At 48.9% G+C, this 25747-nt stretch overlaps 2 protein-coding genes across 2 annotated transcripts; one reads left to right on the top strand and one right to left on the bottom strand.

Moving 5' to 3' along the window:
* The first annotated feature begins 13564 nt into the window (after positions 1–13564).
* Positions 13565–15000, top strand: LOC122379231 (sulfotransferase family cytosolic 1B member 1-like). The gene has a single exon (XM_043361237.1). It carries the CDS (start codon positions 13722–13724, stop codon positions 14697–14699), a length of 978 nt encoding a protein of 325 aa, XP_043217172.1. The 5' UTR covers positions 13565–13721; the 3' UTR covers positions 14700–15000.
* A 2858-nt stretch (positions 15001–17858) lies between these two features.
* Positions 17859–19031, bottom strand: LOC122379232 (pro-resilin-like). The gene is made up of 2 exons (XM_043361238.1): positions 19003–19031; positions 17859–18775 (listed from the first exon to the last, which is right to left on the bottom strand). The coding sequence occupies exons 1-2, from the start codon at positions 19015–19017 to the stop codon at positions 17963–17965; spliced, it is 828 nt and encodes a 275-aa protein (XP_043217173.1). The 5' UTR covers positions 19018–19031; the 3' UTR covers positions 17859–17962.
* Positions 19032–25747: the final 6716 nt, after the last annotated feature.

Below are 25747 nucleotides of genomic sequence, written 5' to 3'. Positions count from 1 at the left end.
AAATATCCGAAATCATATTTATTCCAACTATAATAGCAAGACAAAAACCCCAAAGCATAAACACACAGATTGATAACATCTTATAAAAGCAATGGAAGATGTTTCAAATTGTGAGTTAGTTACATTCAGCGTCTATCGGAGCAACAGTCTATCGTTGTTTCAAATCCATTGCGTGTATTCATCATTTAAAGTTAAAAAATGAAAGCAAAAACAAAAATTACCATGTTTACTACTGCATCTTATTGGTTTCGTCATGAGTCCACCCACCTGGCTCTGACCGGCTCAAGGACTAATGAGATTCCGGCACGCATCAGCGACTTCAACACGCCGCAGCCTCTGTTCGAAACAATAGCCGCAGTGCGGTCCACAACGACAAAACCCCTACAATCCTCCGCATTAGCGACAGGGAGGCCGGCCCTCCGCGGCACGCGTCCAAATTCCAAAACATCACTTCTCGACCAGCGAATCTTCTTACAGGCGTGTGTCGCGGTGGGACAAAGACACTCTGTCTGAGGACCGGCGGATTACCGCTCATCTCAGACCGCCTGTCCTAGGCTCCCTGCGGCCGGCCCGTGCCTCTATTGTTTGGCAATGTTCAAGACAAACACAGCAAACCATGAGCGACTCCCACCGGTCCCCCGGTCCTCGGCGCACGCACCCCGAGCGTTACGCGTGAGCTTTTTGTGTCCGTCACCCCGGTCCCCTTTGAGAGCTGAAGGGCAGCAGGGCCCGCTTTTTTCGACCGTCTGCCATGGGTAATCCATCTCACAAACGGCATGCGCACGCGCCGCTTTTGCCGACAACACAGCCGTCCGAGCGGCCTCAATGCGCCAAATTAGTCCAATTATGGATATTTTTGGCGGCACAGCGACCGGTGCGGTGTTTTGGCGCGCACGCACGTGCCGCCCGAGCAGCTGGCGCCACCCTACGCACATTGTGCGCGCCCCGCTAAAATACGGCGCGCCGCCGCCGGCCGGCCGTGAATAATGATTTTTCTCTGCGGCGCGGCGGCGTATCTGGCGCGGGCTGCTTCAGCTGGCTCTTGTGACGCTCTCGATGGGACACAACAACAGCCGCTGGTATCGGTCGTTGATCGTCACCGCGAGGACCGTCAGCCAGCAGGACCGGCACCCCGCACGGGAGGGAGAGGGCTGGACGGGCCGCCATCCCGCTGATCGGGTCACGTTGCAGGAACACAAAGCACGCCCCCGCACCGATACGATCGCGCCGCGTACACAAAACTCCCGATCGGCAGCCGATATAGATCAGTCACGGCGCCCTGCGGTCGGGGAGGACCCGAGCTGCAGAGGACAAGCAGGAGCGCGTCCCCGGCGCCCTCCTCTTCCCGTCTCCGAATGAGCTACCTTTCGTCTCCAGCCCTTTTCTGGCCGTTCTCTCTTCGTATTCAGCACTTATCTACCCATCTTCCACCCATCTTCTCAGCTCCTTTTGTATAAAGCCTACCTCGCGTCCTCTTCCCGTCCTCAGCCATCCTCCTGTCCTCATCTCCGTCCGTCCTCCCCATGTCCTCCTCCACCCACCGTCCCGCGTCGGCGGCAGGTGTGCCCAGTCCAGCTGCCGATTCAGCCCCGAAAAAACGCCCCCTGTTCCATATCTGCCGCCAGATTGGAGGTGTCACGAAACCGGTGGACCGTGGACGCCCTCGCACTGCGCACAGTGACCCAGATTGTGACCTTTAACCTCGCGTGACGCCTGACACGCGCCATGTGCGGGGTGCCGCCGCGCACGCGCACTCTGTCGATAGCTGGCTCGTTAAGTGGTGGCCGTTTTCAGAGTGACTTCCTGTTGATATCGGCCTGGTCAGCCGGACCGGAAACGGTCACTGATGTCGACCCGCAAGAGGATGATGTTATGAGGTCGAATATGGGGCTTCAGACAGCCGCGATCAGCGCAATACGCGGAACAATCGGTGAATTCACGCAAAGCGCACGCCGAGTTCGGCTTCATACGGCGTCCGGAGAATGGTAACTGCCAGACCTGTCAGTTGTGAGATGATGCAGCTGCTCTGAAAATCAGTGCCTGATAAATGCCGGTAAGTATAGCAAATCGTGAGGCTACACATCGTGCACCTTCTTGACATTGTTGGTATAACACGGTTCACTTCTGAGGATCGTGTGACTTCGACCAAAGATGCCATACAAATCACTTCACTTTTCATGCTGAATCTCCATATCCTTAAGGGACTTCAGCGTATCACCTAAGTCCACAACCCATTCATTTTACAAGTGTTGCAGCCAGCAACTTCCAATTTCCTCACTGGGCTTGAACACTCATAAGCAGTGGACACGCCATCACAAATGCATTGTTGAGATGACAGCTTCCTGAACTATAGGGGCGCTGCCTTGTCAAGACGGTGACAATTTGTAGCCGTAGGGTCGCTGGTGTCAGCCTTGGCTCCAGGTGAATCAAAACCTATCGTCATGAAACTGCTCTAGGCTGGTCCCTTGAGGCTTGCATTGGGGCTGAGGACAAAGTTTTTGGCCTAAATATAGATGATCCCGCATCTATTGTACGCATTGTCTGTCATTGTCTTCGTTCTGACAAATATGCCTCGGAGTATCTGTATATAACTGTTATATTCGTTTTACTTGTCACAATTTCACTCTGCCTTAACCATGACAGGATGCAATAAGCGATAACTCTCTCCAGCGTCAACTTTCATTTATTCGTAGCTCATGTCCTGTCTAGCAGTCGAAAGAGACCAACCATACGTGCAGGCCGCCGAGCCTTGCACCCCGCACGGCCAAATGCTGGCACCCAAAGCCGTTAACTTTTTACAGCGGAATTGTGGTTCACGGGGCAGATTTACGAGAATGCTTCTGGGAATGTTGAGGCCATAATTATTGTCCAAGAAAACAGTCTTCTGTCTTGGCTGCGTGCGGTAGCGGAAAGGGTGATGATTGACTAAATGGTGGTGGTTTAACAACAATTGAAGGTCACGGCAATATTCGCAGTTTGTTACTTCCAAAAGTCGTTCAGTTGTGAATTTAGCCAAAAAAGAAGCAAGGCGAAAATAGTATCACCTATCGGTATTCATAAACTTAGCAGTTAGCGGTTCAGCAGTCGTGGCTGATAGTTATGTGGGCACTTGACATTCAGTAATAGTTACATGCTCTTGAGCTTACAACTTGCATGGCAGTGTGTCTTTCTGTCTGTCGCAACAATTATCTGTCTGTTTCCAATCGTGTTTTACATCTGTATGATTTTTTGCTCTCGTAAAACGTTTAATTTTATTCCAGGATGCCGCTATGATAAATAACGTTCAAGATGTTTTGTCTTTTCGTCACTACATCTCGCCGCCTGTCATCCCGAGGAGGGTACGTATGTGTCTAGGCATGAGTCGTCCCGCAGCCTGTCCCAACCCCACCAGACCCTGAGCTGACGCTAACGAGCGACGTCTGGCACCCCTGACCTTCCCTCGTATGTACCTCACGCACCAGCGCCGCGGTGCGGCGAGACGGGCGCTGCGCCACATACGTCGTACAAGCGCGGCGCGGCGTGGCCGACGCGACGCTGACGGCGCGGGGAGTCTGCCCGGAGACAGGGTACGGTTGGGGAAGGGTTGGGGAGGGGTCGAGGGGAGGGGAGGGGTCGAGTAGAGTCACCTGCCCACCCTGGGCCGCACCGCAGCAACATTGCTGAAGCAGTTTGCAAACGGCGGCATCTGCCATCTGCCGCGCACGTTATAAACAGCGACCGTTCGGTGGCCGGCTGCGCGGGTGCAGCCCCGGGGAAGTCGGCCGAGCACGGTCATAATTTGCCGACCCCGTGTGAGGATGACGGTGGGGTGGGCGGTGGGGTAAGGTTCGAGCAGGTCACGTTGTCGTTGGTAAAGATTCTTGCTAGGGTTCTTTCGAGCGTCAGCCGTCAGCGTGTCCTCTACTGAGAGAACTCTCAACTCCCCGAATTGACCGGGCTCACCGGAAAACTCAGAGTTTGCTGAGGAGCTTACAGAAGGAACGAAAGAAACAAGAAACAACCCCTCGAGTTTTACCTCTGGAAAAAAAAAATCACCGGTCGACCGCCAGCAAACACGCTATCCGTGATTGTGGGAGCACGCCGCGAGAAATAGCGGAAGCGTGTCGAAATAGCAACAATTGCGGCTGCCAACCTGTGAATAAATGAAAACACGGCAGGCAGTGTACAGCCAGCGGCAAGGTTACTGAAATACGCATGATAATGCAGGATTACCACCGAGGTAAAGTATAGAGAGCGTAGTCGGTCGAGCCGACAGACTGGCAATAACAAAAAAGTTATTGGGCTAAGGATAGTATGCAGCTTAAAGATATACATAACTTTGATCACATTTTTATACTTCTCGCAAAGAAATGGTTTGTTGTCTTGTGAAGTAAAACAATGATGGTAAAGTGTCGGGCCACAAACATTGCCTGAGGTTAGAGGTATAGCTTTTTGCTTTGTGGTAAAAAGTAGAAGGGCAATAGCTAGTGCCTATATTACCGATTGCCATGAATGCTACTCGGTTGATGACGGAAGAAACATACATGCGTTTGTGTAGGTTTTACACATTTGACTACCAAAATGACATATCTTCCGAGCCTCCAGAGAAACGGAGACAAATTAGCATCATAACCGCAGGCTGCCTGCCGTTCAGCACCTGTCCATTGCACAACGATCAAGACAACCGGAGAAAATTGCTTTAAACGCGTGCCCGGCCATAAAGCCAAGTTATGCAATTTAACCCTGATTTAAATGGACCCATCTATCAAGGAGGACATCACCTCGGATCCTGAATGGATTTCGACTCACACACCGTCCCCTGAATGCTCATTACTGCGGCATTGTAATTGCTGTGCAAACGAACCTGCGTCGGGTGCTGGATTCAGTGGTGGCATTAGAACGGGAATAATTAAAACTCCAGAAGGGCCATTGCATTTGGGTGACTGATGTTGCAGTACCCAAATGATATGACAGATGCCAGTTACCAGTACCTATATAAGCAAGCGCCACAGCAAAATGTCGGGTGAAACATGTTACAAATGTAAAAAGGCATAAAATGAGTTGAGCTGTCGTCCCAATCTATAAACCATCTCACAGGGAATGTTACTTTTTCTTGCTCTCAATCCACATTAAAGCCGCTCTCTAGATATACCCCAAATGTGAGCGTTTTCATGTTCATACTTTGGGCTTAAGGTTTTAATTTACCCCTTTGGATATTCGCCACATTGGGTTCCGGGTCATCGGGTCTCGCCTTTGCCAGCATAGGTATACCCCCTTCTCCACATGCACAGCCCCTCCCCCGCAATCCCCAATACCCACCCCCGCGCACCGATATACCCAGCCCCGCCCCCCGCACGCGTCGCTCGCCGCCAGCCGTCAGTAGCGGCGCACTGCGGCTATCGTGGCGCAGCACACGGCGGCTAACGTGGCGCAGTCACGCGAGTCGCCGTCGGCCGCCGATTTACCACCGCCGGTAAACAATGCACGCCGACAATACCTACCATCCATCAGCGCCACTGGTCGCCGCCGAGAGTTGCCGGCCGCGCCACTGCACGCCGCAGGAGCGCCGCGCCAGCCACGGCGTCGGGCGAGGCGGCGCCGCGGTCATGAGGTCGATATAGAGAGGGAGGGGCTGTGCTTACCTAAGGGGAGCGGTCGCCGCCCGCAGGGATGAGGCGACGGGGTCGGAACAGGGACCTCGAGGACCTCAGCCGTGATTGGTACACGGTGAAGAGGACAATCGAGGAGCACTTGAAGAGAACGAGGTGGGGTGCCAGGGACGCGGCTCTGTATTTGTCCCCACACCACAGCGGTGGCTGTCCTTCCCAAGTGTAGCGCCCAGCCTGAACGTCACTCACAGGTCACAGACTACAGAGCGCGGTCGGTGGCCGCGCAGTGTCACGATGACTCTCCGTGACGCTCGCAGCCGTGACGCGCGCCGTGCTCGGTCGTGTGCCGGCCGCAGTCGTGGTCACAATACATGTCCGCCGGCAATCTCAACGACCATGTAAATGTAATGGGTCGAGCGCGGCCGACAGCCAAGTATCCATGAAACTCTGCAGAGACGTACGGTCGGCGGCACGCCACCCGGTCGTGAATCACTCGCCCTGTGTTTCAGTCCGGTCAGCGTGTACACCGTATGCAAATTAATGCTCATTAGGGCCGGCCGGTAGCGCACGGCGATGGATTTTCGGGAGTAAGTGCGCACTAGTGGGCGGTGCAAGAGCCAAAATGAAGTCGCGAACGGCAAGCAACACCTTTCGCTGAAATGCGAGCTCGGCCGCACAAACATGCGATTCGTTTTATGTTTGACCAGCGCTGCCGGACTGCTTGATTGCGTGCTTCCAGTCGGCCGGTAATTTGGCTATGGTGTGAGCAATGAGCAGTAGGACAGCCAAGGTGACCTTTACTACAGCACGGCATAATGAGTCCACGGCGCTTTGTCCAATAAGTGGGCCACGTAAACGTGGATGGGCGATGGTATCGGATGTTATGCCTGCAATTACACTAATTCATGGAATTTCTATTCGACCATCACCCAAAAATATAATAACGTCCGCAAACATCTACCGCTATAAATTTGGTAATTGATTTTCTTTTATACTGATGAAGCAAACTTATGAGTTGAGACAAAAAGTGGGCTGTTTCTGTAAGCACAAAACAAATTTCATCCGGTCTGAGGAACGGCTTGATAATTTGAAGACAAATGAATAAACCGGAACCGCTTGTAGTTCATTTAGATGGCCCAGGCTTGGCATTGCTCTTCGAAATGGTAAAAAATAAACATTCAGGCTGGGTATCTTCACTGGTCCCCCGGTTGGGCTGATAGGAGGTAAGTCTGCATGCGGGCGGCTAGCTTTGAGTGTAGACGATTCCGGCGCTGAGCGACGAGCGTGGCGCAGCACTGCTGAATGGCGGCAAACGCGTGTCGAATGAACTACGGCGTCTGATTGAGGCGGCAGACTGCTACCATTGGCGGTGGCGGCGCAAAAACGTGCACAGCGCCGCCGGTTCTGAAAAATAGCTGCCGTGCGGGACGACGGGCGCGGCCGTAACTCGGCGAGATCCGTTCATAATTCAGCGCTGCCAGACGCTCGTTAGTGAGGGGAGGTGTTCTCGTGAGTCCAGAGACGCACCTCGAGTCGGGGTGGTCTTCGATCGCAGACATCTCCATCACCGTCTGTGCGGCCGTGGCCCGTGCGTATACGACCAGTTTTTCTGACGGCGTTTGCGTTATGTGTTGCCCGTTTGAGGAGCCAGAAGCAGAGCATGGTTCAACGATTATGGCTCCGGTGTGAGCTATTGAACAGGGCGGCGGCAGGAACAGACGGACAGGCTGCGTCTGGTCAGCAATGGCAGGCTCCCGTCCCGCGGGCGCCGGGCAGGAAGCCGTATTTCGGCGCCCTGCCGAAAAGTCGATAGCTCAATTCTACCGGGGTCTGCCGCTATATGCTAATGACAGCTTCGCCCCTCCGCGAGTCCGACGAGCCCTCCACGAGCCATAGATTTCAATACCGGCTGTCCAAACTTCTGGAACAGGCTCAGATCGACTCAAAACGGCCTGGGCTGGCAAGCAGCTAGTGCACAGACGATCACTTACGATGTTCGCTTGTGGCCTGGAATTACAGCATGCTGATACAACCACGTTGCCCCGTGACAGAAACGCTTGTCGGTCAGACCTCGAAGCAATTACCGTCAATCATAAGCGCTTTATCATTAATTCAGTGTTATTTTCATTGCCAATGTCGTTTCATTAGTGGTATTGATTCGGTCACGGTGGTTGCAGCCGGCGGTATTAGGGCGCAGTGGCCGGCCGAAAGCGACACGTCACAAATCAGGGGAGCGGGGTCGTTACGGCACGCGCGGCGGAAGGGGGCTCGCCTTTTCCGCGTACGGGGCTGTGCCGCATTGTCGCAGTCGTCACGGCCTGCCGCGCTCACGTCAGTATACTGACTGACCCGTCACGTTCCGTTACTATAGTAACGGAACGTGACGGGCCGACTCACTATGTTTCGTTTATCGGTCGGCTCGGTCTGACGCGTGCAAGACAGTTGCCAATGACGACTGGTAATCCGAGACTCTGGGACGCTCCCTCCCCTCCCGATAACTACGCGATGACAGATGGGAAGTTTTTCTGATATGCCATGTCCATCCAGCGAGTCTCGCGTCTCGTCCGGCGCGTCTCGTCCAGTCGGATTAGTCGCGTGCATACGGCAGCTGCAATGTCCAGCGGCAGCCTGCAATTTATCTCAATTGTGCGCGTCCGCGCGGAGGTCGGCTGGCGGCCGTCGGATGATTTACAGCGCAAAAACAGCGCACCGCGCTCCACCAATCGGCATTCCCGTCGTGCGAGCGCGCCGCCGCCGTCAGCGATATCGCACTCATCATCGCCGGCGACGGGGCCGACTGTCATCGAGTCGTCATCGCCGTCACCGGGCCGTCATCGCCGTCATCCGAGGGCATCCGTCATCCGGCCGGGAGACGAGGCAGCAGCCTTGGTCGCGTCAGACAGTCTCCGGTTTCTGTGTCGGCGGCAGCCGGTCACATAGAAGCGAATGCAAAAACGGCTGGGGGATGGCGCGATCCGCTCACGCAGCTGGAAATTACCCTAGCTGGACCACGGTGAACAGCACGGCTATCCGACCAGCTCCGCACTGGTGGTCATCCAAAAACGTGAGAAAACTTTGAGACGTGCGGCCAAAAAGCTCGTCTTCGACAGACGTGCCTCTGGCTGGAAGCCTCGCCTGCCATCTCTAGCAGCGCGGCGGTGTCGCAAGGATCTGTCGTCAGTCGTGTTTTCAGCCGGTGATATTGTTAATGGGCTGCTTAGCCGACAGCTGAATGCCATTATGCCTTCTGTAAAGGAAGTATGACACGTATGGCTTGCATACCCCTTTAGGCTCGTCTCGTGCACTTTGCACGCCTAATTATCATTCAAAGTGCATTCGGCTGCAACGATTGTCGCTGTAATGTACAGATTATCCGGTGACATACCAAAGCTGACGAGTACAAAAAGTCTACCAGCGATGGCAGATGGAAGGTGAAAGCGATAAGGGGTCTCAATTTCTCAACTGTGTTAAGATTCGTATGCATATTTTACACCACATGCTCTGATGGAATGCGATCAGCATAAGTTCAACTGACAGCACAGTAACAGCACGACCATTTTGCTCATAGAAAGGAACGGTCATACCTACGGCTCTTTGTCTAGCTTCTCTAAGAGTGAAGTAATAGTATTCAAGGCAACCCTACAATTTATTATGGGCGACAGAACACAAGTAGCCCCTATTCCTCTATCGCACAGTGCCGTTTCTGAGTGCCTGCGCTGCCGTTTTCGTTGCCGCTATCGTGAAGCCCTCACCGCCGCGCCGGTCGGTACTCTGCAGGTGTCGGCTCTCCCACGCGTGTCTGCCCGCGAACCCGGCGGTTCCCTGTGACACAGGCGGCCGACATTGTTCGCGACAGGCCGGTGACAGGTCCGACACTGCCGTGTGACAGCCGGTGTGACATTCTGTGTGACAACCCTTGCCACACCCATCGACCGGCAGTGGCGCGGGTCCCACCGCCCCCACCACCAGTCCGTCCCCACATCTATGGGGTGGAAGGGGATAGCCGGTGTATGCATTAGTGTCGATCGATGTCAGTGACATCTGACTAATATAACAGCGAATCATATACTGATTGAAGCGAACCATATGCATAGCATCATAGCATCAATATGCATTTTACATAACACCGGTTAGAGCTATGGCCTAGCCTATGGTAGTGCGCGCCTTGGCCGAAAGTTAGAGCTTTCCACCTCTCTGAGGTAACTTTCGACGACTGGCGGTCTCTTATTTTACCAGTGGCACCCTTTGAGCTGTGACGACTAGCCTCCTACCGTGTGCAGTGACCATGCGACTGGCTGGCTGGCCGTGTGACTGGCTGGGTAGTGGCTGACTATGTTCCCTCTGACTGTCCGGTGCCAGAGCTCCGACCTCCGCGCGTCAGTCAGGTGTCTGTTCCCGTCTGGTGGCTGCTGACAGTCTTGGGGCAGACTGAGACTGGAGCTAGAACAGGTCCTGGAGAAGGCTCAGACTCGCGGCCGGACCAGGCTGGAGCAGAACCGATTCCTGACCAAGTGTTACATACTTTAATTGATATCTATTCATTTTTAAATGTGTTTTTATGTGTCGTTAAGTTGACTTGTCATTATGTTTCAAAATTCAATGTTTATTGAGGGCACTTAATGGTGATAAAACTCAAGCCCCTCGGTTTCCCTGGTAGGCTACCATCGCTGACATCGATGTTTTCAATTCATTAGCTTTACTTAGCCATTGCCCTCAGTGCCACATTATGGAGAAAAAATCCCTACGACAAAAACCAACGAGTAAATACACCAGCCGTCCGCCCTAACCATCAAATATTGACCCGTGTGTCCGGAAAAACAGCAATTACAGCTTGTTCTGTGCGATAATTATGCTCCGGTTTCAATTAAGGTCCGATCGGTGTCCCATTAGGGGCCGGAGGATAAAATATTCAGCAGGGATGGACGGAGGTGATCAGGGGAGGCGACCAGATCAGCAGTCCCGTCCCACCCCCATCGTCAGGTGCGGTGCAGCGACCCGTCATCAAAGTCACCGTTCCAGACAGAGTTTGGGAAATTGACAGCCGGTCAGGTCCCCATATTTTCGCATCAATGCTGATTGATGAAGCATCTATACAAACCCCGTTGTCTCGTTTCACCAAACGGCTCACAGGCGTCGCTAGTGTTGTGCCAAGAGATGTCGCTGACATCGACCTCGCCCTGGCTCCGGGACCTGTGTATAGTGTGTAGCGTGAGCTCTAGCCCCAGTGGGTTTCACTATTCACTGTCTAGCAACTCTGAGTAAAATATTTGTTGTAAATATAAGTATGCATATTTTGGTAAACTCCAGCCAGCCAGCTGGTTGCAAAACGAATGTAAATGACAAAAATACACAAAAACTATTACTTGTACTCCTTACCCAGACATCCGCTGAGATGTGACTTGTGATGCATGACTTGCTTGGTCAAGGCCACAGTTTACGGTCTACCCTCTTCATTTGTAGGGATATCCCCAGAAGTGTCTCAATTCGAGCAGCGGCCACCGGGAAAAATGACCTCAGGCTTTCGCCATTGCAAGTTACTGGGCAAATTTAACTCTGGGAAGGGAGCGGATCCCAGGTTTCACCGCCGCAGTGCTAGCGCCACCCTGTGTATCTACTGCCCTGCCCTCTGCCAGAGAAATAGGATAACCTCTGAGAGCTCTGGGTGCCCTGTCGCCTCGGTAAAGCACCGCATACTCAAAACGAAACTTTGCAATTACCTAATTCAGGCGCCAGACCTCAAGGCTCAAATATGTTGCATGACTTCAGCCTAGGCTCTTCACGACTCCGATGCTATTATCACATGTCTGGGCATTGCCGCATTTCTTATCGATACATTTTGGCATAAGGGGAACGTCAAATCATTAAGTTTTATAAATATGCGATGAGCTGCATTTATGACAACTATCTACCGAGTGTTTTCTTTTATTACGTAATGTTTTTGAAGTGATATAGACCCAAAAGGGAGCTATTCGCGCGTCTAAATCAGTAAATGCTGTTTTAGACGGTTCCCGTCCAAACTTCTGTGCCTAATCTCGCTCAAGTTCTGCAGAAAGTGGGTCGTCCAAAGATGGCCCATTTTATCGTTAGTCTGATAAGAGGCCTGTGACTCTCCGGCTTACCGATAAAGACACCGTACAGCTGCCGTGCGCTGAGAGTGGAAATCCATATCTTGCAGTGCAGAGCGTTGTCAACTTGTGTCAAGAGTTTTCGAGGGGCGGGAATACCATTGTCTGTCTGTATGCGTGCTCGATATAGGAATGATAGCAACAGCATGATGATGCATATGATGATGGGCATGGTGACACTAACCAACAGTTTTCTTGTGGTCTACATTTGACAATTTGAAATAACCGTTACCCGACATATTTTTTGCACGGAAACAATGCGCCAAAAACTATCTTTTACCGCGATGCATTGGTATTTCGGCAACAACTAGTACATAAGCTGATGTTTTATTAAATGCCAATGTTATTGGGTATTATCAATGTTATTTGGAAGTTGTTTTATAACATACAGTAGCGGCGGAACACCTTCAATTAAGGGGGCATTGCCGACTTTTGGTCCCATTCTTTCCATGCAACGCCCATAGGACCTATGTTAAAATGCCAAAATCAAAGGGGGGCACAGTGCCCTGGTGCCCTCCCCGTTCCGCCGCCTATAATAACATAGGTGATAGGTCGACTGTTATTTAGTTAAGGTACCAACCAATACCCGACCTTTAATGTCAGCAAACAATAGCCGCTTCTATGACGGCAGTCTGGTACACCTTTGGTGCAGATTAGGTGCAAAATAGGTGTAGATGTGGTGCATATTTGGTCAAATAAGGTACGTTGTGTTTCTTAACCCGCGCCCTGGTTAGGGGGAGGGGCTATTTCCCCCTCCAGACTTTTCGAAATCTCTCCAGAACCGCTGGGCCGATCGTCACCAAACTTTCAGTACCCTCTCGGCTCTCGGGCATCAATTTTACACATTGTGACCAAAAAAAAAATTACAAGGGTTATGATAGCTTGGCCACAAATGACGTCAGAGTGACTTCATGTTCTGTCGTTTTCGACTCTAAAAAAAGGTTTCGCGGGAAGGGCTGTCCGCTCTATAGCTTTGAAGCTACAGAAAAACGCCGTTTGAATTTTGCGGATCCGTCCAGAAGTTTCGGAGATTTGGGAGGAGGGGGCAAAAATAGGCCCTCCCCCCAGGTCGTGTTATGAACAGACCTCACCAGGGCGCGGGTTAAAAATTATCAGTCTAGGCTGCACAGATGCTTATGCACCTCATTTTTCAAACGATCAGACATTATTTTCGATTAAAGCACTGAAATAAATTCATGATATGAAGATGTTTAATGTAAAAGAGCATGTTTGGTGAAATTAGGTGCATTCGCCTGGTAGCCCGTCCTGAAAACGGCTTATGTATATCCAATAAAAAGGCGTTTTAATTACCCAGCGGTTATAAATTGTACCAGGTACGAATTCCGACAAAGTGACACATCTTTTTTAACGGGACCGTTAACTCCATCAGAGTCATTCCACGCCTACCATTCTGCCTTGGTGCAGAATCACAAGGTTTAGGTACATAAAATGTGTTCTTCGAAACATAATACCGGAAAGAAAGGGCACTTTTCCCAGATGCTCTTATGTGATACTAAACGTACACAAGTATACAGCAAGCGCAACGAAAAGTAACGTGTCATTGCGTCATTTTATACAACTCAGGCAAATAAGCATGCTGCGGGCTATTGCTTAGGAAGCGGAGTTAAAAGTGGCCCATGGACAAATATCGCATTTGTATCTCTCAGCATTAGCCCACTAAAATGTTGATGTGCATGATCAAGTTTGGTCGGGAAATACTGACTGTAAAACCCAAGGATGAGAGGATGCTCTGAGGATGCGTGTTTCCCGGCCCGTATTTCCCGAGTGTTTATCAACAGTCTCCACTCTCCAGCCACCTTATCATCCCACAAACGGCGATATGCCCGGCACCGGTAGATAAAGGTCGCGAGCTCGGGATCTGGCCCACATTCGCACGGCTGAGTCCGCCGAGAAAGGCCCGTCACCTCTGACTGCCATCCGTGGTCAGATCACTGAGCCCACGCCCTCAGCTGACGGTCAGCAGACAGGTACCGCCGCAGCCACAGCCATGCCCGAGGGCACGGATCCGCCTGCAGCGCCGACGCCGGAGCAGGAGGCCGCTTACCTGGAGGCCCTGGACCGCAAGATCGCGGCCATGACCCTGCCAGAGGGCTGCGAGCCGCTGCCGCTCGACCCCAACTACAAGTCGGTGCGTCTGCGCCACTACCGCTACAAGGGTACCGTCATCAACACGTGGCACGTGATGGCCGGCGCGCCGGAGCACTGGCGCCGCTTCAGCGCGCGGCCCACGGACGTGTTCGTAGCCAGCTTCCCCAAGTCTGGCACGACATGGCTGCAGGAGCTGGTGTGGCAGGTGGTGCACCAGGAGCAGAGTAAGCAGACGGACGAGCCGCTCGAGTACCGGTTCCCGCTCTTCGACATGCCCTCTGTGGAGCGGATGCGCTTCAAGGAGATCTCGGAGATGTCCGATCCGCGCCTCATCAAGACGCACCTGCCCTACCACCTGCTGCCGGAGAGCGTGTGGACCAGCGGCGCCAAGGTGCTGTACGTCAGCCGCGACCCGCGCGACGTCTGCGTCTCCTACTACCACTTCTGCCGCATGGTCAACTTCAACTCGTACCGCGGAACGTTCGCCGAGTTCCGCGACGCCTTCCAGAAGGGCGAGATGATGTACGGGCCGTACCGGGAGCACGTCAAGGGGTACCGCGACCACGCCGGACAGGTGCTCTGCGTCACCTACGAGGAGCTGCACCAGGACCGCGTCGGCTGCATCAAGAGGGTGGCTGAGTTCCTCGGGAGGCCCATGACCGACGAGCTGGCACAGACCATCTACCAGCGCACCAGCTTCGCCGAGATGAAGAAGAACCCGGCGGTCAACTACACCCACTGGCAGAAGGAGGGCGTGGCGCACCCGGAGAAGGAAGTCGGTGCGTTCATGAGGAAGGGTAAGGTCGGCGACTGGACCAACTACTTCACTCAGGAGGAGGGCGACGCCCTGCTGAAATGGTCCCAGCAGCTCGTCTGAGGGACAGCGCCACGAACCTAGATAAGGTCATATTTGTAAGATATACTCATGTCGGCTTGAATACCCACACTGTTTTTGTTATTGGTGGGTAGAGCATCGTGTTGATGGTCATGTATAATGTTTGTAAATGCTTACTGTGTTAACTGATAACTATGTCAATTGTCAATGCTATAATTATAGGAAATCGTGTGCCTTTATAATTCTGTACTCCGCGATATGTTTCCTTTGGATGTCGTTCTGCAGCTTTTTCCGACTGTTCGGATTGTGTTTCTGGATCGGAAAATAAACTGTGTTAACAGATTGTGAATTTCTTTAAGATACCTAAGTACGTTATCGCTTTCAAACTAAGTAAGACCTAAAACCGTCATCGATGTACAGGCTCAAGTTATTATTAGTTTAATAATACCACATGTCCTAACCAAAGAAGTGTCGTTGGCTCCTTCCCGTCCCCTCGCCCCGTTGGGGGGGGGGGGGGCATATGCCCCCTGTGGTTTTTCCTGAATAGCAAGAAAACGGTGGCGCGCAGCGCCGCTTAACTCTCATTACCTTCCCGGGCATCAATTTGACACATTCACACAAAATTTCAAGTCTTAGATCACCTTAGGTAAGGAGTTATTGAGGTCAAACTGAGGTCATGTTCGACCAAAAATGACCAAAAAACATCAAATCTTGAAAGGCTCACAAAAGCTAGTTACCAAACAATTTCAAAGTACTTTACGTGGTTGTGTAAAGAAAAAAACGGCGCTACAAAACTGCTATCTCATTTTTTTCAAAAATTTGCAATTTTAACCCCCAAAATTAAAAAACTGATGTTAAAAAAAACGCAAAAAGAAATCCAAAAAGTTTTTCGAATTTCGAAAAATCGGAATATGTATGATAGTCCGTGCGCTCTTCTATCTCCATACCAAATTTTAGATCGATACCTTCTTTTTTGGCCAAGTTATAGCGAAACAAACTGCTCAAAATTGATGCCGTCAAATTTTTGAACTCCATTTTTAGCAATTCTATGTAGACCACGTAGCGCAAAACAAAGATCACCATTAGACTCCCCGTGACGAGCTGCATCGAATCGAAACCCATTTTATACAAAAATAACAACTTTGAAATTTGACCTAATTTGACCTGACCTCGACCTGACCTTGACCTGACCTTCACCATACCATAACCTAAACTGGCCCCAAAGGCTGCCTGACCCACATAATCGCATTTATCATGTAAGATGGACCATAAAACATGCATCACATGATATTTTCATATTGTGACCCATAGTGACCTGCCCTCTGTGACCTGACCTGGCATCAGCGACCTGGAATGGCAAAATATGTGTTTGACAAACAATTCCCCATCGGTGATTTTCAATGAAATGCATTTTACTTGATTTTACGACACATTCCTTAATTGTTGAAATGCCTGTAAACGGTGAAAATTCGACATTTGATCTGACCTGTGACGTCATCGGTTTGACCTAGATCAATGATATTGGGTCACAAGGTAGCTCTCCGCTGGGGCTATCCAACACCGTTTGCTGCTTGTCGCTTTGTTGCGTGGTTCTCGAGATCTTAGGGGGGGCAAAATGCCCCCCAACAGGGCGCGTTGCACCCTGTAAACGGGGCGCGGTTTAAACGTCAAAACGCAGAAGTGGCGGTCGCAGACAACAATGCGTCATACCTAGTTCATTTAAATGCGCAAATATCGTACTATCCTGCCCGTAGAAACTCTTTATCGCTTTGAGAACCTATATTTATCTAATTCTCCTTCTTGTTCCAAAACTAGTGCTGAATTAAAATATTCAAACTGGCATCTCACGTCCAGTCCAGAAGAGTGTTTTGAGCCGCAAAAGCATACAACAAAGAATTGTGACAGGCAGCCCAGGTGGCCTGTCCCTCGATTTTATGCCCACGCGCACCGACGGGGGGGCGGATATCCGCCCCCTGAGGTTTTTCGCGAATTATAGCGGGAAAACTTTTGGATTTTTTTTTTTTGGAATTGGCGAAATTTGGTACGACTATTCTCTCATCAATTTTACACATGGTGTGCAAGTTTGAATCTCCTAACTTTTAAGGTCAGGTCACCAGGTCACTTTGAATGACCCAACCTCAAGTCACTTTTTTGCAACTTTGTCACCGTGCCAGAGCTACAGTAGATGTCGGAGGCCTTTGAAAGTCGCAGGATGTTATTAGGTCATTAGTAGCTACAATTTTTATATCTCGGAATTTTGATATCGGTGACCTAAGGTCAGGTCAATTTCTCGACCTCCCCATTATAAGTCAAAGGGGGAAAAATCAACTCCCTGTTTTTACCACTAAAACGGGTCGGAATGGCCCCATATACCATACACATGGCTTCATATACGATCAACCTTCACTACCTTGAGGTCATTTTTGCTGTTGGGCAGCTGTAAGGTCATGTGACGTCATCAAAGGTCACCAAAGGTTTTTTTTGCCAATAACTCCGTACAGGAACCAGATACAGCCGCGCGGATGGTCTCATTGTGTTCCGCTCGTCAAGACGCATCGAATGACATACATGATGACCTCGAGGTCACGTGACCTGAGATCAACCTTTGACCTTGACCTTTCGAGGTCAACATATATATATATATATATATATATATATATATATATATATATATATATATATATATATATATATATATATATATATATATATATATATATATATATATATATATATATATATATATATATATATATATATATATATATATATATATATATATATATATATATATATATATATATATATATATATATATATATATATATATATATATATATATATATATCATTCGATGCGGATTGACGAGAGGATCACGATAAATCCCTTAGTTTGTTCCTATCTTGACTAATTCGAAAGTTATTCGAGAAAAACTCTCCATATCTAGCGCCGCTATTTTGACTTTTTTGACCCCTGTGACGTCATCTTTGACCTGACCTGAAAATGACCTTAGTAAAAATTGTAGACCTTGTCCGTGCGTATCCGATGCCGTTTACCACTTGTCGCTATCTTGCTTCGTTCTCGAGATCTCAGGGGGGGGCGGTCATCCGCCCCCCCCCCGTCGGTACGAAGTTGGCGTCGGTGCGCGTGATAAGGATATGAACGACGCGACAATGTTGTTGCAGTGCCTTTATAGTACATACAGCTTACGTTTTAAACGAAATAACATCGGACATCTGGATAACATCAACAGTCACTGAGCTCGACAGGGCATAGTGAACAATCCCGACATTTTAATCGACATCTTATTTTCCATAGCCAGACGACTTCTTCGGTGCGCCATAACCGGAACTAGGGGCGCGGTGGCCAGAGCTGGGAGCGCTGTAGCTGGAGCTGGGAGCTTTGTAGCCAGAGCTAGGGGCGCTGTAACCAGAGCTAGGAGCGCTGTAGCCAGAGCTAGGGGCCTTGTAACCAGAGGTAGGGGCATTGTAGCCGGTGGTGGGAGCGTTGTAGCCAGAGCTGGGGGCGCTGTAACCAGAGGTAGGGGCATTGTAGCTGGTGGTGGGAGTGCTGTAGCCAGAGCTAGGGACGTTGTAGCCGGTGCTGGGAGCGTTGTAGCCAGAGGACACGCTGGGAGCGTTATAGCTCGAGCTGGGAGCGTTGTAACCAGATGAGACGCTAGGAGCGTTGTAGCCGGAGCTGGGGGCATGGTAGCCAGAGGTAGGGGCATTGTAACCGGTGGAGGGAGCGCTGTAGCCGGAGCTGGGGGCGTTGTAACCCGAAGAAACACTGGGTGCATTGTAGCCAGAGCTGGGAGCTTTGTAACCAGACGACACACTGGGAGCGTTATAGCTCGAGCTGGGAGCGTTGTAACCGGATGAGACGCTAGGAGCGTTGTAGCCAGAGCTGGGAGCGTTGTAGCCAGAGCTGGGAGCATTGTAGCCAGAGGACACGCTGGGAGAGCTGTGCCCAGTTCCATGCCCGCTCAGCCGAGTCGATCCGAGACCGTGACCTCGGGTCACAGCTCCGTGACCTGAGGTCACCCGTCCGTGGCCGTGACTGAAGCGACGACCTCCATCAGCCATGCACAGCCCGACCAGCAGGGAAGCGGTGAAAACCTGAAAGGAGATTAAAAAAGTTATTTGATTTTACGGAAATCTATGGAATGTCGCATTTTGCTACATTGGCACTAAAAACGTTTCTGAAGAAGGGTACCTACCTATTGAGTTAGCAGTTAGAACACTTCAGTTCGTCTAGCATGAGCGATTCAGTTACATGGTCATTGCGACCAAAGTTACCAGGAGTTGACGGCTGTGAAAATATCCCGTTTGTGTGCACATCCCACCTTAGTGCAGAACATGTTGCTGTCTAGGTCACTGCTGCCCGAGTGTGTCGCTGCTGAGACAGCACGGTCCTTTTATACCTCTCCCTTTCGCGCGGGTCGAGTCAGGGGCAGAGACCACGACCGTTGGGTGTGGCCTTCAGCCTGGACACTTTCTGTGTTACGACGAGGTCCAGTGGAACCAACAGAGTATGAAAATCTATAGCGGCTGTCACCCTAATCAAACAATCACTCAGCATTGTGTGCCGGGGACAAGTTACGAAATTTACAGGAAAGGCGTGAGGCATGCATGCATCGGTAGAAATAGACGGGTAGATCTGTTGCACTTCTAGTCACGCTGCTATTGACTGACCCTATTCCGCCGGGGGCGGGGCAAGCGCAAAGCCAACCCCGACGCTTCTCTCGCGATTGTTCGGAACGCGTTAGCGATAGGGGGCTTAATTTTGGCATCTTAACCTTTGATTCAACTGGATGTTTTGACTCCAGCCGTATTTTCAGGTAAGATCAGGTAAGGACTTATAGCATCATAACTCGTAATTAATTAAAACTCATAAACACGGTCCTAAATTGTCATAATTTCACAATGCTCAAGAGACAAGAGGAGTCAAAGAATATTTTCCGATCTTGCTATCTTTCTCGGGGGGATGAAACTTTAGGCAGTTGTGACCTCCGGAGCCCTCAACTCTCAAAGATTACACATCTCGTTGTTGTAGGCGAGCAATGGCATCTTTGAGCATCATCATAAGTAGAAAAGTATGTATGTACATACTTTTCTGATTACACATCTCGTTTGTAAAGGATCACCTGACGTCAGATAAGCCACGTGACCTCACTATGAAGTCAATCAGATAAATATTGAAACTATTATCATGGCTTCGGAAATGAGCTTAGACCATCACAATTCACAACCATCTATGATCCGCTAATTCATACACTCCTTGTCAATATCCGATGCTTCAATTGATCCGATGCTTAACCTTCGCCCCAGTGGGGGGGGGGGGGGCATATGTTACCACCCTGTCGCGTTTTTCGCGTGTGAATAAAAAACCGCGGCGCGTAGCGCCGCGCCGCTTGGGGTAGCTTTTGGTACATCATTTTTGGACAATGTGTGAAATTTTTGACCCCAGGTCATGTCAGGTCAGGTCACCAGGTCAAGTTAACTGACCAAGCCTAAAAAAAAAGTTTGCAATCCTGTCCAGCCTGCAGTGTTTGTCAGAAAGGTTTCAAACTTGGTGGATTGTATGATGTTATGGGCACCTACAATTTGTATATCTCGGATTTTTTATATCCGTGACCTAAGGTCAGGTCAGTGGCGTGACCTTACCATTACAAGTCAATGGAGAAAAATGAAAATGCCTCTAGATCCGTGTGTACGCATAGGAACAGTCCAAATATTACAGAATCACAATGATTTAGTCCACTCGTGATGACCAAGGTGTCAATTTAGCTGATAGCCTCTAGAAAGGTCATCCGAGGTCATTTGAGGCTACAAACAGTTTTTTTGCCAATAACTCGCGATTGGAAAGAGATAGGACGCTTGGGATGGTCTCATTGTGTTTGTCTCGTTGAGACGCATCGACTGATATGCAACATGACCTATTCCGGTCAGGTCATGACCTTGACCTGAGGTCAAATTTTCAAGTTGACCTTTCAAGGTCAAATTATAGTTCATTCGACGCGTCTCGGCGAGGGGAACACGATTCTGGCAATATAAATGTCGTGGCTTTTCGTAGTCGAAAGTTATTGTCGAAAAACACTTTCCGTAAAAACAGCTATTTTTGGAGTTTTTGCCCTCTGGAGGCTAAACCGTTGACCTGAGGTAAATATTGATAATGACCTTTTCAAAAGAAGTGTTCAAAAGCTATCGATTGCTCTTTCATGCGTTTTTCTAGCTACCATAGTTCCTGAGATAGCGGCATGTGTTCTGAGAAATATAATGACATTTGGCAAATTTTGACCTTTGATGACCTACAGTGACCTCAATATTGCTCTAAGATGAAAATGACCTAAATACTTTCAAACGTACGCATTGAGAGCTGTCCACTGCTTTTTACCGCGCTTTTCTAGCCCTCTTAGTTTTTGAGTTAGAGGTGGGTGGTAACATATGCCCCCCCCCCCCCCCACTAGGGCGAAGTTGGCTGAGACCGCCACTGGGGCGCGGGTTAACCTTCCAGGCGGTGGGGGGGGGGGGCATTTTTTGCCCCCTTTAGTTTTTTCGATATAGGTATCTCGAGAACCGCTGTGCCGATCGTCACCAAACTTTCAGTACCCTCCCGGGAGCAGCTAGCGCACATGGTGACCAAAATTTTTTACAAAGGCTATGATAGGTTGGCCGCTAATGACGTCAGAGTGACGTCATTTTTGTCATTTTCGACCCAAAAAAAAGGTTTCACGGGAAGAGCTGTCAGGCCTACAGCTTTAGAGATACAGAAAAATGTTTCAGACATAAAAGGTGTGGAATTAAAAGGGCTACAAAACTATCATCTCGGTTTTTCGAATTTTTTGGATTTTGACCCCCAAAAATAAAAAAATAGATTTTTTGAATATAATAGCCAAAAAATCCAAAAAGTTTTTTGAATTTCGAAAAAACGGAATATATGTGATAGCCCCTACCGCCTTCTATCTACATACCAAATTTGAGATCGATACCTCTTTTTTTGGCCAAGTTGTAGCGAAAAAAAACTGTTCAAAATTGATGACGTCAAATTTTCAAACTCAATTTTTAGCAATTCTAGACCTCGTAGCGCCAAACAAAGACCACCATTAGACTCCCCGTGACGAGCTGCATCGAATCGATACCCATTTTATGCAAACATATCAACTTTGAAATTTGACCTTTTTTGACCTGACCTTGACCTGACCTCCACCAGAAAGTGACCTAAATCGTACCTGATGGTCTTATGACCAACACCATTGAGTTGGAAATGAAAAACTGGCCATAAAACATGCATCGCATAACCTTAGTAAAGTTGGGCTCATGTGGTGACCCTTGGTGACCTTTGGTGACCTGACCTGTGACCTGACCTGGTATGACCAATGACCTGTAATAGCAACATATGTACTAGACAACTGACGCCTTATCGCTGATTTTCGACAAAATGCGTTTTACTCGGTGTTATAACGCTTTCCCTAGAAGCCCCGTGAACGGTGAAACATTTTATCTTTGACCTGACCTGTGACGTCATCGGTGACCCCGAGGTCAATGAAATTTGGTTTCCTTCGACAAATTTGACAGGGCTATCGAACGCCGTTTGAATTTTGCGGATCCGTTCAGTAGTTTCGGAGATACGGGGGGGGGGGCAAAAAAGTGCCCCCCCCCACCGCGCGGAAGGTGGCTGGTAGGCCCACCGCCTGCCGGGTTAATCAATTTTGCATTGATGATCTTGCATGATTTTATATATTACGCCACTATGGTCTCTTGAGGTCATGGGAGTTATTTATCAATCACCCTCAATCAAATTAACCCGCGAGTTACTGGGGGAGCTAAACGCCCCCACTTTTTGCCGCGCTATAGCTAAAAAATGGCGCAGTTTTGGATTCCTGTAGAGGATTGATCGACGTTTGTTGTGAGGAACTTTAAAAAAAAATCGGTCGAAAATTTTTAAGATATCGAGGTGTTAGTGACGTCATTAATGTTGAATTTTCGACCAAAAACGGCATTTGTATTGGAGAGTGGGACAAATCGCCCCCGTTAAGCTAAAAAAAAACTCTTGCGGACGAACTTGATAGGATTCGTTGCTAAGTAAACGATTTTATTGAAGTGTAGGTATTCATTTTGCCAACTGATCGAATACACATAACTCCCGTAGGATTCGTTTGTTAGGAATGGAGAATGATATGCGTTTCCTCGAGCATTTCGGGCATCTTACTCCGTGGGTGGGTAAGAGTAAGACGCCCACCCGAGGAGAAAGGTGCACAAAACTCAAACGGCTCACGATTGTTTGGAACACAGTATAGCGGTAGAGAGCTAATAATTGACATAACTGACCTTTGATTTAATCAGGATCTTTTGACAGCAAAAGTTTTTCAGGTCAGTTCATGTTACTGATCTGTGACACTTCCTTATGACGGTTACGTTGCAAGCGAGCCTCTGTTTGGTCCAAAAATGTCGAAAAGCTCTCAGTGCGAAGGAATCTTTAGTGGTCAAAGTCGTGGCACTGGAGCCATTTTTGGCAAAGTTATTCATCTGAACCCGGATATAAGACCATCTCAACTGGCTGGAATCGTGAAAATTCATAACTCATCAGTTCTTCATAAAACTTGGAGTATTTGACCTGACCTCAGAGGTCACCTGATTATTTGAGACATGGAGATTAGGTTTCGGTCACTGCGTTTTTTAACGGCGCACTTGTCTTTTTTTTCTGCGCCGCTCTAGTTGATTACGGGCGAAATGGCGTGGGGAATTTCCACCAACCGCCCTCGGCCGAAGTTTATGTCGAAAACCAAATGGTCTGATGTGGGTTAATGATCCTTTTCCAGGAAATATTAGGCCATTAACTTTCAGCGTGATAAAAATTAATTTAGCAAAAACAAATAGGATTTCGGCTGATATTGCTCAACTTACCTACACATACATAGTTTAACGGACAAAAAGGAAACATAGAAATAACACGAAAAACTCTTATTCTTGAGCTCAAGACCAATTTTGTAATATCCAAGTTTAGTTACCTTTAAATCGAGGTAATATGGGATTCGGTATGTTCAATTCCAATATCACAGAATAAACCGAAATAATCTATATTTAAAAGCTCGCCAAGGGAATTCGCCAGTAAATACAATTAACTTGTTTTTGCAATATCTCAGCCGTTTCTGGGCCGATTTAGCTGAAACTAGGACTTTCGGTGGTAGTGTAGTGTAGTGTAGTGTAGTGTAGTGTAGTGTAGTGTAGGAGTAGGAGTAGGAGTAGGAGTAGGAGTAGGAGTAGGAGTAGAGGTAGTGTAGGAGTAGGGTAGAGAAGGAGTAGGAGTAGAGTAGGAGTAGAGTAGGAGTAGGATAGGGTAGGGGTAGGGTAGGGGTAGGGTAGGGGTAGGGTAAAGGGTTGAGTTTAAAAAGGGCCTAACATACAAAAGACTTGGACAACCCGCAACTATCACTATTATACCTTATAAGTTTAATTAAAAACAGCTACCCAAATCTACCCAAATAATACAGCTAAAAATACAGGTTACTCACCCAAACTAATGAATCCGTCACATAAAATAAATCAAAACATGCAGTTATCGCGTAAACCTGTACCTCTAGTTATGCATAAACGTACGTTTATCGAATATTTAGTTCATCCCTTGGTGTATTGTAACACTACCGTTGCAGTTGGAAAAAAATGGATACCTGATGGCTGAATCAAAATTCAACAGCGAATTCTTTCTAGACATGTGTCGTGTCATTTTTTTCGCTCATCTGTCCATGGTTTGCCACTAGATCTCGTTTATCCATTTGCCGTCTAATGTCCCGTCTTCTGAAGCCTGTGGCGGGCCGTGGCTTCTGCTCGTCCCGGTCCAGTTTTCCCCATGCCGCTAGTTTATGGGTACGGCCACTTCGGGACAGGTCGGGTCGGAACGGGACCGGACGCGCGATTGCGTCGGTCAGGAGTTACGCGGTCCTTTATAGCCCTGACTTGCCGTTTCTGCGGGGTCGACTGGCGTTACACCACGAAGGATAAGAGGTCAGTTGGCAAGTGTAGCAATCGAATCGGGTTCACTAAAAGCTAGTCCTTCGATGCTCGGTTTAGATAAATCGATAAGCCATCGAAACCACTTTTTTACTTAGGTATCCAGTTGCTCGAATCCTATAATTCAAAACCATTTTTGGCTAGTAGGTACTGGGCGATAACCATCGGCGACAGATGTAGCATCCATAATATAAAAAGATATAGGTATAGTCTGCTTTTTTGTTTTTCTCCCTAAGCAATCACCATCGAGGCACAAAACCATATATAACTGTTGATGCAATAACATTTATTTCAAAACAGCCACATGTCGCTCGTTGACTGCAAACACATTTGCAATGCTGACTTCTTGCTGACACACAAGCATTTCCTTGACCTTCTCGCAGCATTATTCGGGCGGCTGTTAGATTAGATTACCGTTCCGAAAATCACACACACAGAAAAATATTGACACCGTTAGCGGTGTAATTGCACAGTACATATCTGAGCACTTGAGGAAAGTTAATTTAGTCCCTTCCCCGCTTAAATTACTCGCGCTTCCAAGTGAACACCAGGAAGAAGGTAATAGAACACTGTTAGGAGGGTTGGGTGTTTTACTACATGTAGCAAAACACCCAACCCTCCTAACAGTGTTCTATTACCTTCTTCCTAGTGTTCATTTGGAAGCGCGAGTAATTTAAGCGGGGAAGGGACTAAATTAACTTTCCTCAAGTGCTCAGATATGTACTGTGCAATTACACCGCTAACGGTGTTAATATTTTTCTGTGTGCAGAGCAGACTGCAATTATTTAATATTTGCGATCCTTATCGAGGCGTTTCCAGAGACGACGGCCACTTAGGTACCATGACCAGTTTTAAGCGTTAGCTCAGTCATAGATAACATGAATCTATGGCTTCATCAATCTATGGATTCATGCTATCTATGACTCAGTATTGTCAGATTGGTCCAACAGTGAGATCTGTTCCTATATTTTTTTTCGACGAAAACATCTCATTCCAGTAGGTACCGGTAATCGAGGCACTTATCTACAAGAACACATAGCAATGTGAACGAGCATAAAACATTTCCAATTTCCATTGATG

This window comes from Amphibalanus amphitrite, unplaced genomic scaffold, assembly GCF_019059575.1.
Source record: "Amphibalanus amphitrite isolate SeventyFive unplaced genomic scaffold, NRLGWU_Aamphi_draft 000073F_arrow, whole genome shotgun sequence".
NCBI lineage: Eukaryota > Metazoa > Arthropoda > Thecostraca > Balanomorpha > Balanidae > Amphibalanus > Amphibalanus amphitrite.
This window is presented reverse-complemented; position numbering and strand designations above follow the sequence as displayed.